Raw genomic sequence first — 14179 nt, forward strand, 5'->3', positions numbered from 1 at the left:
CGCCCCTCTGACGCGCAGCCCCTGGTGCGCAGCTCCTGCCCCACTGGCTCGACTCGCCCTCGCCTGCAGGAGGTGGTGACAGCGGCGGCTCTGTCTCACTTGACTTCAGTTTCAGTTCAGCTGCCGTGTGCCGTGCCGTGCCGTGCCGTGCTGCGAGGCCAGGTCAGAGCACACTGTGGGCTCCGGAGGAACTGCTGCCGAGAGACATGGAAGACGCGGGCGTTGCGAGTGTGTACGGGGCTTCGCTCGCAGGAGGAGGCTTCGACTTGAACAAGTTTGTCAGACAGCCGCAGACCATAGTGCGGCTGCTGAGCTGGGTGAGTGTGTTCATGTGTTCAGCGCTGTGAGAGGAGGAAGGAGACGTGGCCTGAGAACAGGTGCGAGGAGCCCTGTGCAGCGGATAAATCATATATATAAATATATATATGATTTATCCGCTCTTATACATGTGTTTATTTGTATCTGTGTTGGCCAGAACAACAGGCTACTATCTGCAGCGTCTCCACGGGGAGCGTCATGTTGCACGCAGCTGGTGTATGACAGCAGCTCGGTGACAGCACAGGTCAACACTGCTGTTGTCAGAGGACAAAACACAGGAAACACACACACACACACATTTGTATTTCTATTTTAGTGATGGCACTCATTAGCATAATCCAAACTAAACGTCTAACCTAATTCTAACCCTAAAACCTAGTCTTATTATCAAACAGCTCTTTGGAAAAGTGAGGACTGGTCAAAATGTTCTCAGTTTCCAAAACAATTTTAAATAGATCACAAAGATATAAGTACAGGAACACACACTCACACTGGAGGCTAACCAGCTAAATAACATCTCTATAATAATCTCTTGTTGTCTCTAACTCTGTTGCCCTCAGCTGACTTTGTATTATGACTCTTGAAAGTCAGATTACAATTTATTGCTTTCTACGAAAGTATTCAATGTTTTCAAAATGAATATGAGAGTGTATATTAATAGACTTGTTGAATGGGGATGTTATTAGAAGTGGTATTTGCATAGAGAGGAGAACTCACATCCCAGGAAAAGTTCTGGGAAGTTGCTACACATGGCTGATCATCTGTTGCTAGGTAAATCAAATGGCATAGATTTGTATTATGTGGTGAGGACATTGATATGCCATGTGTAAAATGAAACTCAGCCAGGCAGGTTGTGGCATTAAAAATAGTGGCGTCTAACCCTGAGTGTTTCTGAGCTCACACACTCAAGGATTAGCTTTTAACTATCGGTCCTTGGTGAAATTAAACTATAAGGATCATCATTTAGTGGGAGTTTCACTGCTTTCATTTTGTTACAGGTTCATATGGAGGATCACTGTGAGGGCGGTTGAATTACAGGTTTTTGATTCTCATGAGGCGTAAACCATTGGTTAGGCCTCTGGCTAATGTACATGCAGGGTCAGGGAGAGGGAAACACAGCTTACCTGAACACTGTGGTGGATAAGGACTGAGGACAGAATGTGCTCTTGGTTGCCACAACAGATGTTTATATGCATGTGTGTGTTAAAGAGAGATTAGGTGTGTGTCACCAGTAAACAGGGGCTGGTGGGCAGGTAAGATGATACCTTCCCCTCGCTGATCCTCTCTTACTCTTGGAGAGTTTGTGTGTGTGTGTGTGTCTTTCTCTCTATGTCTCTCTCTATTACACACACACACACACACACACACACACCCATACTTTGCAGCTGTGTCTAACCCATCAAGTATTCACCTGGGTTCGACTACCATCAATCTCTGGTGCTTTTATTCGTGCTTCATTGATCAAGCACCTGCAGTAAGAGAACAACGTTGTTTGCTCTGTAACCCCGCCCACATGTCCCACAATGCAATACACCTGTTCCCAGAACAAGGAAAAGTCTTGTTCTAGGAATAGCCATCTCATATTCTTCACCGTCTTGGTGGTTTTAGTTTATGGGTAAATACAAGACGTCATTGTTTAAGGCAGAGCTTCGTCACATCCACCTAAACAATATTCCTTTTGTTCACATGGAACATGTTGTCGTTTATTTAACATTTGTCACTCAACGCTTTCAATCTGTGTATTTATGTAAAGCGACATCCATCTGTTTCTCTAACAGTCCCCACTTTTGTCTCATTTTTTGGAAGTCCCTGCGTTCACAACCCTCAACGTCTCTGCCTCCTGCTCAGTCACTTTACCTTTTGTCTGGCCGGGTTACGGCCTCTCCTCCTTCCCACGTGTTAAACAGTCCCTCTCTATCCTCCTCCCAGATCTCATTATGAGTGTTGTTAGGGAACTGGTGGCATCTCCAGAGTCACATGGCAGGCAGCTGCACTCTGAAGTAGGTCACATGGTTAGGTGGGTAACCAGAGCAGACAGTAACAGACCACGGGACGGTCAGAGGGACCTGGCAGCAGTTAATGCTCTTCGATTTCTGAGCAAAAGAACTTGAGGGTGTTGCAAGAGTCAGCAATAAGACAAGACTGTGGGCGACGATGCCTAATATTCCATTTTGGCTTGAAAGTAGAAATGGATACAGGTTTTTGTGAAATTGTTGAAACTGGTGCCGTTCCCGTTCTAAACTTGCCTGTTTATTACTTTAGAATCATTGCCCGTCATTAGTGAGTCCTACTTAATGTTTGTGTGCTGCATGTTGTTTGCAGAGCTTTTGATAAACAGTCTATGGTGCAGAGTGAAGTTTCATAACTTTCATAATAGAAAACAAGCTGAATTCACACATTGTCATCGCAGCCACAATGGTTTATTTTCCACTGGGGCTGCTGTTGTCTTCATTGAGATGTCTTTTGGAAGCAGTCTCAAATTCCAAATGTCAAGGTGTCTGTTGAATGCACCACCAAGGAAGAGTTTTCCAAATCATTCCTTGAAATGAACTGAAGACAGTGATGTGAGCTTGACACAAAATATTGTGCATTACCTGTTTTTGATTAAGTCATATTGTAGATTTTAATTTCGTTAATGAAATGAGACCTATTGTTTCAACATTTGGTCAGGAGTCATGTACGGTATGCAGTGTGAAGTTAATGGGTAAACTTGAAGTAAACTGCCAAATGCTCCTTTAACTGAGATAGTTAAGTGTTTGCAAATCATTGATTGTTTAAAAAATGTAAATAAATCTTGTATTCCTTCACTTTACACTATTTGCAACCTTCCTGCTCTCTTTGTTTGGATGTAGATATTTGCCATGGTGGTGTTTGCCTGCATCACAACAGAGGGATACATCAACAGTCCCCAAAGTGCACAGGCAAAGTGCTTCTTCAACCAGAATGACTCAGCGTGTCAGTATGCTGTGGCCATTGGGGTGATTGCCTTCCTGGCCTGCGTGGCCTTCCTGCTGTTAGATGTTTACTTACCTTTCATGAGCAATGCACAGGAGAGGAAGTACGTTGTCATGGCCGACCTGGGATTCTCAGGTGAGCAAAAGCTTTATTGTTTAAAACTGGCATTAAAACTGCACTTATCAGTCTTTTTATAATAGCAATGGATCAAATTGCCATGTGTTGTCTGAAAGGTGCCACTCACTCAGTGACAAGCCTTCATGAAATCATTACCAATTCTGCAGTAACTTGAATTTATACCTCATGTCCTGTCTTCTGCATGCACTACTCTGGTGCCACACCTCACCTAAATGTTCCAGACATTTTCCTGTTGTTGTGAATGCATCTCCTGCTGCGATCATTATATGTGAAAGGCAAACATTGTTCATGTCTGAATACGACTCTAAGGTTAACAATCAACTAGAAAGTCTTGTAAAATGACTCACTTTGATACTTTAATCTTGCACCACCAGAAGAGACATCTCAGAGAGAGATCCCAAATCCTCCTGTACTGTCTTTATCTGCTGCCCACAGATTTGTCCAAGATTTTCATTTGATGTGTTGCAGATAGTTAATAGTTCCCTTCTATCCAGAGGTTTGGCCAAAGCCATGAAAAGCCTCATGGCCTTAAAAACAATTTGGATCTGTCCGTTCTGAATAATAATTGGCCCACACTAAACCTGTCACCTATCAGTAAAATCACTGAGAAAGCTGTTTTAAGTCAATTCAACATCTTTTTGTCAAGAAATAATTATTTTCGACTTTTGCCACTTTGGATTTAGACCCCACCACAGTACCGAGACTGCTCTAATCAAGGTTTTGAATGACTTTGGTCTCTGTCCTCGAGCTACTAAAGCTCCTTGCTGCTTTTGATACAGTTGATCACAGTATATTAAAAAACAGACTGGAGCACTGTGTGGGTCTCTCTGAATGTGCCCTGAACTGGTTCAAGTCCTGCATCCATGACAGAGACTACTTTGTACTATGTGGTAGATGCGCATCAGAGCGTCTCCCAATAACGTGTGGAGTGCCGCAAGGGTTGATTCTTAGAACTAGAAAGATATTCAATCTTAATACGCCTCAATTATGCCAATGTCATTAAAGATGGTATGATTTCTGATCACATGTATGCAGATGACACTCTGTGCCACCAAGCAACTATAGCTCATTAGATTCCTATTAAAGTGCATGAAACACATTAATAGGTGATGCTTCAAAATTTACTTCAGTTAAATGAGGACAAATTTATTCTCTTTGTTGCTGAGGAATAAAGCCTCAGATTCTCTGCTGACTTCTTTGAAAAATCAAATATCAAACTAGAAACCGTGTTGTTATCCTCAATTCCAACCTTAATTCCAGTGATCACAAAATCAGCCATCTACTATCTCAAAATTATGGCAGGGATCTCAATCTGGATAACTTGTACTTTCATTTATCTCCAGCAGGCTGGATTGCAACAATGGTTTACAGGCCGCACAGTTTAGTTTCACATGTAAATTCCATTTTAAAACTAAAATACAATGTTAGTCTATGTCTGCATAATGCGTATTGTTAAATGTTTGATAATGTGTTAACCACATTTAAGGTTTCTGCTTAAAAAAGCTTCTTAGTGCAGAAATAATACAATTAAGGTGATAGTAGTAAAAAGGGCTTGCAGACAAAGTAGTAAAAGGTTCCCAGGACACTCAGTTTTTATTTGTGTGAGAGCTGCAAACGTATATATTACACCAGAGAAGCTTTTAAAGGATGAAAGTCACGAGAGGGCAGTATCTTCTAATCCCATTTTTTCCACAGCATTATTAACTGTTTTTAAGCTCTGAGTGGTTGTTTCTCCTCATAGGTTCCCCATCTGAGTTTTATTTTGCTCATTTACTATAAATGTGAACCTCTTAGTACAGAAAGCCTCTGATTGTTGGTGTAATGTGGGACAGACCGCCTGCCTGTGTTCCTGACATAACACAACATGTAGGCCCTATTATTCCTTGTAGTGTACAGTCGAGGAGCGAGCAGCCGGGTGGGGGGGTAGAACAACCTCACAGATTCTTCTAAATTAAACATTCATTAGCTACAAACAGCACAGATCACAGTCAGCCATTCATCAAGGGAAACAAAGAAGTGGTAGTTTGTGAAACAGCTTGTGATCATTTGAGCAGATTACGACAGGAGCGACCTTTTTGTTCTGTTGACATTTTTCTTCCTTTGTCTAGTGGAATTCATTTTCATATCATTTTCAACTGAGTGCTTGTGATGTTGTTTCACACAGTGTGGAAAAATGATCATTCACATCCACGTCTGCACATCTGTGTGTTTTCTAGGGGTGTGGGCCTTCCTGTGGTTTGTGTGTTTCTGCCTGTTGGCCAATCAGTGGGGTCGCACTTATGATGTCAGAGGTATCCCCCAGGACGCTGCACGCGCCGCCATTGCCTTCTCGTTCTTCTCCATCGCCACCTGGGTGAGCAGGACGCTGTCTGTGTTTTTATTAAAACAGCTCAAATGTTACCATGTCACTTCAACACTGAGCTGCAGCTGGAGAAAGAAGTTTAATAATATGATTGTTGCCCAGACTAAGATCTGACACAGATTACTAATGGTGCTTTTTACTAATAAAGTTTATAAATTAGCTTCAGCTTTCATTTTCCAATAAGATTCATTTTGAAAAGAGAGAAACCATAAATCGTCTGGGTAATCTCGCCTCACAAGTATATCCAGCAGTGAAAGGTCTCTGAGTTACTCTTTAGACTTTAACATCAAAAACCACGTTGATAATACTACAAAGCTGCCAATTTCCATCTTAGTGTTTACTGTCAAACCTTTGCCTGGTAACACAGCGGAAGTCATTTGACTCTATTGTGTCAGCAGCTAAACCAACGTTTTATTGCAAGAGACTCTTATTAAAGGTACAGTGTGTAGAATTTAGAGATATCTGGTGTTGAAATTGCCTGTTGCAGCTGAACACCCCTCACCTCACCCTCTCCTTCCAAACATGAAAAAGAACCTGTGGTAGCTTTGCTTGTCATAAAAACTCAAAAGGTGTTTAGTTTGTTCAGTCTGGACTAATGTAAAAAATATGAGGATTATTCTGCCAATAGTTCCCTTTCACCTAAATCTTACACACTGGACCTTTAACTTGACCTATAGACTTCCATGCTGTGTAGCTTTTGCACTTTTGCACAGAAAAATATTACCTTATTGTCCAAATTTTAAAAACATCCTCAGCATTAGTGTGAAGTCAAAGTGATTTATTAAAATGATGCATAATCTTTCAATGTACCTGGACTGACCTTTACATTTCTCACCTCATCGTGCAGGGAATCCTAGCCTACTACGGGCTGGTTCGTTTCCGCCGTGGTACCACTGAAGTCACGCTCCCGACCTACACAGAGCCGCCATCGGATCACCACGCCACTTACCCTCCGACCTACCCCCCCAGCACCTACAACCCCACCACCTACACCCCTACCAGTTACGCAGCCTATCCCAGCAGCGTGCCCGACATGCACCAGCAGCCTCCCTTTGCCTCGAACCTTCAGCCGCAAGGAGACGTCGGCTACCAGCCGCCCACCTACTGAGACAAAGGGAGCTGGCGCGGGCGAGGTGGTGTCCCCACTCATCTGTGGATAGAGAGATTGGAGTTGCACTGCACAGACTAGGAGCTATATCATATTGATGTGGTTTTACATTTGATTTAACCCTTTTTTTGTTATCAGACGTGCGAACCTGAGCAGTGCAACTGCGAGCCACAGATGTGGGACACTGAAGTTTACATCAAACGTTCTATGGTCGGATCTTGAGACGTCAGGCAGGAGTGTCGTGATTAGTCCTGACGACGATTGAGTAATCTGACTTTAGTCCTCTGTGCAAAGATGCAACTCTTACCTCAAATGGGCCGATCCCAGGGAGAGGGATGATGGAATGTACCCAGGAGGTCAAAGGTCACATCATGTGACTTTATGAAGCTCCAGTCAGAGTGGAAGAAAACAACACGGAATGTGTTTACACTTTACTCTCTGTTGGAAACTGAGAATGTGCATTTGTACATAATTGAGGCTTTGCAAAGCTGCCATTTTTATGGTTGTATGTGCGATTTACTTTCTTATTTCATTAAGTAGATTTATTTTTTCTCCTTCAGTGCAGTAACAGTATCTTGAGGCCCTGTAAATAGTTAAATAGATTTTAAATTAAATAGTACAGTGGGAACAACCTTTATAAAGCTTAATGTCCTATCTTTGTAGGATTTTGCAGTTAACTATTATCACCATAAAACACCTTTGAAACAAAGATTTTTAGTTTTTCTTTGTTAAAGAATCTCTGTGCTGCAGTAAAATGATTCATGTCTTCATCATCTCAACTGATACTGATTTTAAAACTTCTTTTGGTAAAACCTGGTTGATGAAGATATGAAAAACTTTAAAAACCCCCATTTCCTGAGCTGTGACGATGGCTTAAATGGCCTTAATGTGGTAAATTTGCCAAACTGCAGAGTCATCCACTGGACGTGCATAGTCAGTGTTGCTCTTTATACCTGCAGCCAACATTCAGATAGTGAGAAGGGAGGGGATTGTAGAGCTATGCACTTATTGAACAAGTTTATCCACTGAGCATGTCCTCATTGTGAAGTCATTGATTAACCACTAGTAACAATGCTTCTTCCTCACTCTTGCTCCAAGGTCTCAGTGACATGATATCCTCTGTTTACACACCTAGTCTGAACTGTTGAAGGCAGACTGCAGCGTTTGTGTCTTTCAAGATAACAGATTAACACTTTAGCCTGCGACAGTGGGACTCAAACACATTTGCTGGTTTACTTTGTGCCACACAGTAGTGTTAGTCAGTTTAACACTTCAGCCGCCCTCTGGCTGTCGTAGCTCAGTTCAAGTGACTGACAGTAATTGGCCTGAGATCAGTTTCTTTTTTTGTCCCATGGTTGTTGTGAAGGTGTAGGCTGACTTCAGATATAACATTATCTGAGACCATATATCTGATGATATACCACAAATTGGATTATATCCGTCGAACTTGGCATTATCATTTGCAATCATGAAAAAACCACCTCCAACGTGTAACTCACTGAGGCTACAATATATGAATAACAACGCTGATGATTTGTCTTTTGTGCCTGAAGGAGAAAACTGAATGAAAGTGAGTGAGAGTTAAATGTGCCATGATGAAATGCTCCTGTTATATGTCAGTTAAACAGCTGTGGATCTCTGCTGCACGAGTGATTTTCTTTTGCTCTGGAAAATCAAGTTAAATCTATTGTGTGAAAACTTCAGTGTATTTATGTTAGACAACTGCTCGTCCTGAATAACTCAACTAATCATGAATTTCTAAAAATGTGCCTTTTGACTTTCTGTCTCCAGCATCTCCCTGCAGTATTGTAATAGTAATTAGGCTACAGTTTGAAATGTTGACTCATGAGCCCACATTAAATTTGCAATGAGCTTGCCAAGTTAATTTTGTTGATGTTTTGTTAGATATAGTTATATTGTAAGTTTCCTTGTTTTAGATTTGAGAAGACAGGAATCATTTGTGAAAAATCTTGTTTTATTATTTGTGAATTTCTAATGTTTTATAAAAACTGGCACCAGCTCTTAGCTTGCTTTGATGCCTCCTCCAAAGAGATGCCATTTGTTCGCCTCTGTCAGGATTACTTTAAAACTACTGACAATTTGTGATGGAGGAGCTCGACATAAGGAGAAAACTAAAACTTTCGAGAGAATCCGGATAATCAGGCAGATCCAGGAATTTTGTATCCCTTCTCCAACATGGCAAGGTACAGTCTTAGCCTTGGTGCACTCTCAAAGTGTCCTTCTAGCATTTTTCCTCACTCACTGAAGTTGTGATGTTGCAAAAAGGAGCATGACAGCAATCTTTTCAAAACATTTTGTTTACAGAATAAAATCACTCACAGGATGTTCAGACATAGTGAGACCATAGCTCGTATATACAAATTTAGACTTTGACTGTACTGCAGGGTATATATAGTACAGCCTTCCAGGATTTTAAGATTATTTTGGTCCTCGGTAGCATGTGAGGGCGCTGGATTACACATCACTGAAGGGAACCATCAAAACATTAACATATGCAAATTTGTTGAAAAGAGCATTTGATCTGTTTTGAAATCATAAATTTTACTACTGTACTCCTCCTGAGCAGCCTTAGTCCAAAGTCAACTTATCCACAAATTCATTATAACTGACAGCAGATCATACATTTAAGAAAAAATAAATTATAACTTTAGTTACCAGGAAAAATACAGTTCAAGAAAGTAAAAATGCATAAAGATTACAGGTGATGATTCTATTGTAGTTAAGCATATGTCAGTGAAATATAAGCTGGTTTATGGATTTTTTCATGTTTTTCAAGTGTACGTCTCCATCAAAGCAAAAACATAGAAAAAGTTAAAACTGTTTTACCTCAAATACATAAGAAATAATCTGAGCTGATTTAACTAAATTCAACTGTAGACACTTCAAGATACAACAAACACCAATCATTTTAAACCATGCCAGTTAAAAAATTTTTTAAAAAAAAATTCCAATGCTCTTGCATATGCACACACATAAAAATAATAATTGTTGAATTCCTCCACTCTCCCCAGGCCTTGTGCTACATGTCTTGTTTTAGCGTTCAGAGATGGAGAGATGAGAAAAGCTTCCGGGGAACGCCACAATCCATGACCTTTCCTACGAGATGTTGTGGAGTTTCATTCCTGAAGGGTGTGCTGTTCTCTTTTTCCTCCATTAGACCCCCGTAACACCTTCTACACACCGCCTGATATTTGTCTGCTCCGCCGATCACTTCCACCTACGGCACAAACAATAAATGTTATAAAAGTATAGACGGATAAAAGACGCAACTGTCTTTTTCACATTGTCTGGAAATACACCAAATCTACCTGCTCTTAAATGCAGGGAGGTTTGTGCTTGAGACACCCAATAATGTTCAGAATTACAGTAATTATTATTTGACTTATAAAACTAAAAAATAATTAAAAGTAAAATATAATCACATTACACTTTAATTGAAAATATACATGGTGGGGTATTTAAGATGAAAACTGCCCTTTAAAGAAAGACCCTGTTCCCGTCTGGTGTTAAATGAATGCATCTCAAGTGACGGAGGTCAGATCTCACGTCCCTGCTGTATGTATGAACAAACACATACTTCATTTCTGTTCACAATGGCCTGATTATGTTGTTTTACACAGTCTGAACATAGAGAATTGTCTGTTGTCAAATCATGTGCTGCAGTTTTACATTGAAATAAAACCCATTTGAAAAAAAGTAGAAAATCAGTGGCAGTCAGTAAATTACGCTACACACACAATACATCAGTACACTGAGAAGTGTAAAAATATCTTCAGTTCATTGTAAAAGGATGTCAGCTGAGTAGGCGGTCCGGGAGGCATTTACATCAACACAGCTCAAAGAATGTCACCACATTCAACCTGGACCACCTCAAAATGGTGAAAAATGAGTGATCGGATCCTAAATCGGCTTGAGTGCATCTTGGGATCATTCACAACTGTACTTAAAGGGATAGTTCACCCAAAATTAACTCATTATCTATTCACCGCTATGCCGATGGAGGGGTGAGTGAAGTGCTTGAGGCCACAAAACACTTTTGGAGTTTCAGGGGTAAACATGGTGTAAATGCTGTTTTGAGTCCAGTTTGAATGCTGGGGCATACGGACACTTGGATGACACCACAGGAGCAGTATGGAGGCACTTTGTTTTTTTTAAGGTTGAAGAATCGGTCACCATTTACCTAAATTTTATTGGATTTGGCTGGAACGCTGTTTACCCTGAGACTCCAAAGGTGGCATAGTGGTGAGTAGATAATGAGTGAATTTTCATTTCAACTATCCCATTAAGCTGTCCACCTGTAACTGGATCATCCAAGATGGATGGTAATACCAGGTCTGAAAAGGGCCCAAGTATTGAAAAGCACCTTATATGGTCAGTTTATTGATACAAAATTGCCTCCTCACCTCTTTCTCTGCTCCTATCCTCTTGGTGTAGGCAGCCTCTTTGTAACACTGCATGCAGACAGCGTGAAGCTTCACCACGCTCTCTGCCAGAGGGACAAGATTCAGGATGTTTCCAAATGGCTGCAGGAATGCACAGAACAGCAGGAAAACAGTCAGGTATAATTACATTACAAGGACAGAAGAGACACTATGGTGTGAAATAATGAGCACATTGAAAGAGTTAAAGAGCTGCGCATGCAGATTGTTCACAGTCCATCCTCAAAATTGTTTTCCTTGTTTTTGACATTATGTTGTGTCCATACCCATCGTGATACTTTGTCTGACCCTTCAGTGTCCACACAGTGTCTGTTTGTTAATAAGAACCAGCATCACGCTGAATGGGAGAAACAAACAGGAACACTAACCTTCCTCTGGAAAGTTCCATCCAAGGCAGCTACAATGATTGTCTTTCCTAAATTTGCCATCTCCTCACAAAACTCCACCGTGTCTGGAAACTACAAGAACATAAAAAAAGCACAGATTTAGGTGGTGACCTCCTGACACTTTGTTCGAAAATATCTCTGTCTGATAAACGCTGGATCACAAATGTGTTAAGACAATTTGTGACACACACAGCTCCTCTAAATTAACACTTTTCACAGGTCCACAATAATACATGTTGTTTTCTTCCTGAAGGTGACATTTTTAAGCAAAAAAAAGAAAGAGGAAAATATACAGTTCATATACTTACAAACTGTCCTTCATCAATTCCAATGACACAGACTTTCAGTGCCAGAGACCGCACATCCCCCAGACTGTTGGCTGGTACAGCATCCATTATGCTTCTAAAAGATGGACAGGATAAACATCAGGAAAAATAAAAAAGGAAAGGTGCCTGATAAATGTCACACACATTACTTCCTGTTTTTAAACATATGAATAATATATCATCAGAAGCTACATAATCTCACCACTAGTGGTCAGCTTTTGCTCAAGTATCATGGATGAGATTGGTGAGAGACAAAAGCAACTCTTTCAATTCCTCTATCCAAATTCAACTTCATGATCGGTCAATACTGAACTTTTTCATTATAGGAAACAAACCCTATAAATTGGTAAATCTCTTTTCACTGGATCCAAACTTGGCTGCACAATTTTCTTCTCTCCTCTTTGTTCCATCACTTGTAATAAGGTTGAAAATCCAAGCTTTTAAAGCCTTCTTCTCTTTTAACTTTAGTTCCCCACACACAGAGAGGGTATTTCTGTACATGTGAACAACTTAGAGAAATAAAAACTCACTTGTCGTGTGTAGCCACTCCTGTGTCAGAGTATCGTTTGTCTTTGGCGTATTTAATCACCAGGCAGTTATACTGAGCTATCTGGAAGCGGCGCACTCTTCTCATCAGCTCAGTGCTGCAAAGTAAATGACAATCACTTTATTGAACTTCAGTGAAACCCATCTATACATTTTGTTTATACAGACACAACATATATCAGTTATGTGACAGTGGATCTCAAACACTGGTTTCATTCTATTGTAGATTTACCAATGAACACTATGTACCATGTTAAGTATAAAGAACAGAGTCAGTGTGAAGTGACATTAATACAGAAAGTACACGAGCTGCACAGACGCTTCATGTAGACTTCAGTGATGGGAGCAGGGTAAACAGATTTGGCGGGATGGGGAAGCCTGGGCGGTCTGTGTGGTTCTAACTTTACTTAAAAGGTTGAATATAAAATGAGCACCTAGCTCCACATGTCCCGACACCTGGTGTTTTAACTTTGTGAATGACTCACTCACCTTTTGCCTGAAAACATGGGTCCGAAGATGACCTGCAGACAACAGCACAGACAGTTCAGGTCGGTGGATATGCAAGCACAGTATTCATTTCAACACACAGGTAACGTTAACATTAGCATCGTGCCCTGTTTGCCTCATATAAACAGTGAGTCTCAGTACATGCATACATACATGTTCCCGACACGTTTGACACAATAACGTTAGTGTGATACGAACCTGAATTTGTCCCCGGGCTTTCCTCGGTGAGTTTGGAAGAACTCCTGGGAAATCCACACAGTCCATTTTGATTTAACGTTTAAATATGAAAACAGATGCTAAAAGGGAAAACAGAAGTGTTGTCGTTATTATGTTCTCTCAGAAGCAGCAGCTCAGAAACAATGAGTTGAATGTGGCGCGCCGGCCACTGTTGGCGGCTCTTTTATACCGGAAATGACTTCGACCAATGCACGTACAGGAAAGAGCAAGAAGTCCCGCCTCTAACCTGCCTGTGATTGGGTTACATTAAGGCAGGAATGGTTTTGATTGGTTAGAGAACAAGACGAGGGTAAGTCAATCAAGGACAGAAATGGGGCGGGTCTCCTACCCATGGCGGGGAAAGTAGCGCTTCTTTACAACCAATCACATGTTCGATAACAGCGTGACGGGGCCACTATCGGCCAATCAGAGCACAGAGCACTGGACACGCGCTTGTGTTTGGCTCTCTGTGTGATTTGAAGGGAACAGCTGCAACGCTCGTTCCCGCGAACATTAGACTGACAACAAAACATTCTCAAACATGAAGACAATAATGTAACTGTACACCCATCTATCTATCTATCTATCTATCTATCTATCTATCTATCTATCTATCTATCTATCTATCTATCTATCTATCTATCTATCTATCTATCCATCTATCTATCTATCTATCTATCTATCTATCTATCTATCCATCTATCCATCTATCCATCTATCTATCTATCTATCTTTCTCATGGATGACAGGAAAAGTACATGGTAAATTCACTTGTGGGTAAACTCTTCTGTTTATCTTTTATGGTGCAGTTTGTTCTTAGGTTCTATATTTCATTCTGTTTGAGTTAAGTATTAATA

The 14179-nt window shown here is 40.8% G+C and overlaps 2 protein-coding genes across 2 annotated transcripts; one reads left to right on the plus strand and one right to left on the minus strand.

Annotated features, from left to right (window-relative positions):
* Positions 1-47: 47 nt before the first annotated feature.
* On the plus strand, positions 48-9835 carry syngr2b (synaptogyrin 2b). The gene is made up of 4 exons (XM_020104926.2): positions 48-317; positions 3171-3408; positions 5628-5764; positions 6621-9835. The coding sequence occupies exons 1-4, from the start codon at positions 207-209 to the stop codon at positions 6879-6881; spliced, it is 747 nt and encodes a 248-aa protein (XP_019960485.2). The 5' UTR covers positions 48-206; the 3' UTR covers positions 6882-9835.
* tk1 (thymidine kinase 1, soluble) lies at positions 9182-13497 on the minus strand. Its single transcript, XM_020104927.2, has 7 exons — positions 13305-13497; positions 13089-13120; positions 12584-12697; positions 12036-12129; positions 11710-11799; positions 11306-11425; positions 9182-10119 (listed from the first exon to the last, which is right to left on the minus strand). Exons 1-7 carry the CDS (start codon positions 13368-13370, stop codon positions 9943-9945), a joined length of 693 nt encoding a protein of 230 aa, XP_019960486.1. The 5' UTR covers positions 13371-13497; the 3' UTR covers positions 9182-9942.
* Positions 13498-14179: the final 682 nt, after the last annotated feature.

Source organism: Paralichthys olivaceus, chromosome 8, assembly GCF_024713975.1.
Source record: "Paralichthys olivaceus isolate ysfri-2021 chromosome 8, ASM2471397v2, whole genome shotgun sequence".
NCBI lineage: Eukaryota > Metazoa > Chordata > Actinopteri > Pleuronectiformes > Paralichthyidae > Paralichthys > Paralichthys olivaceus.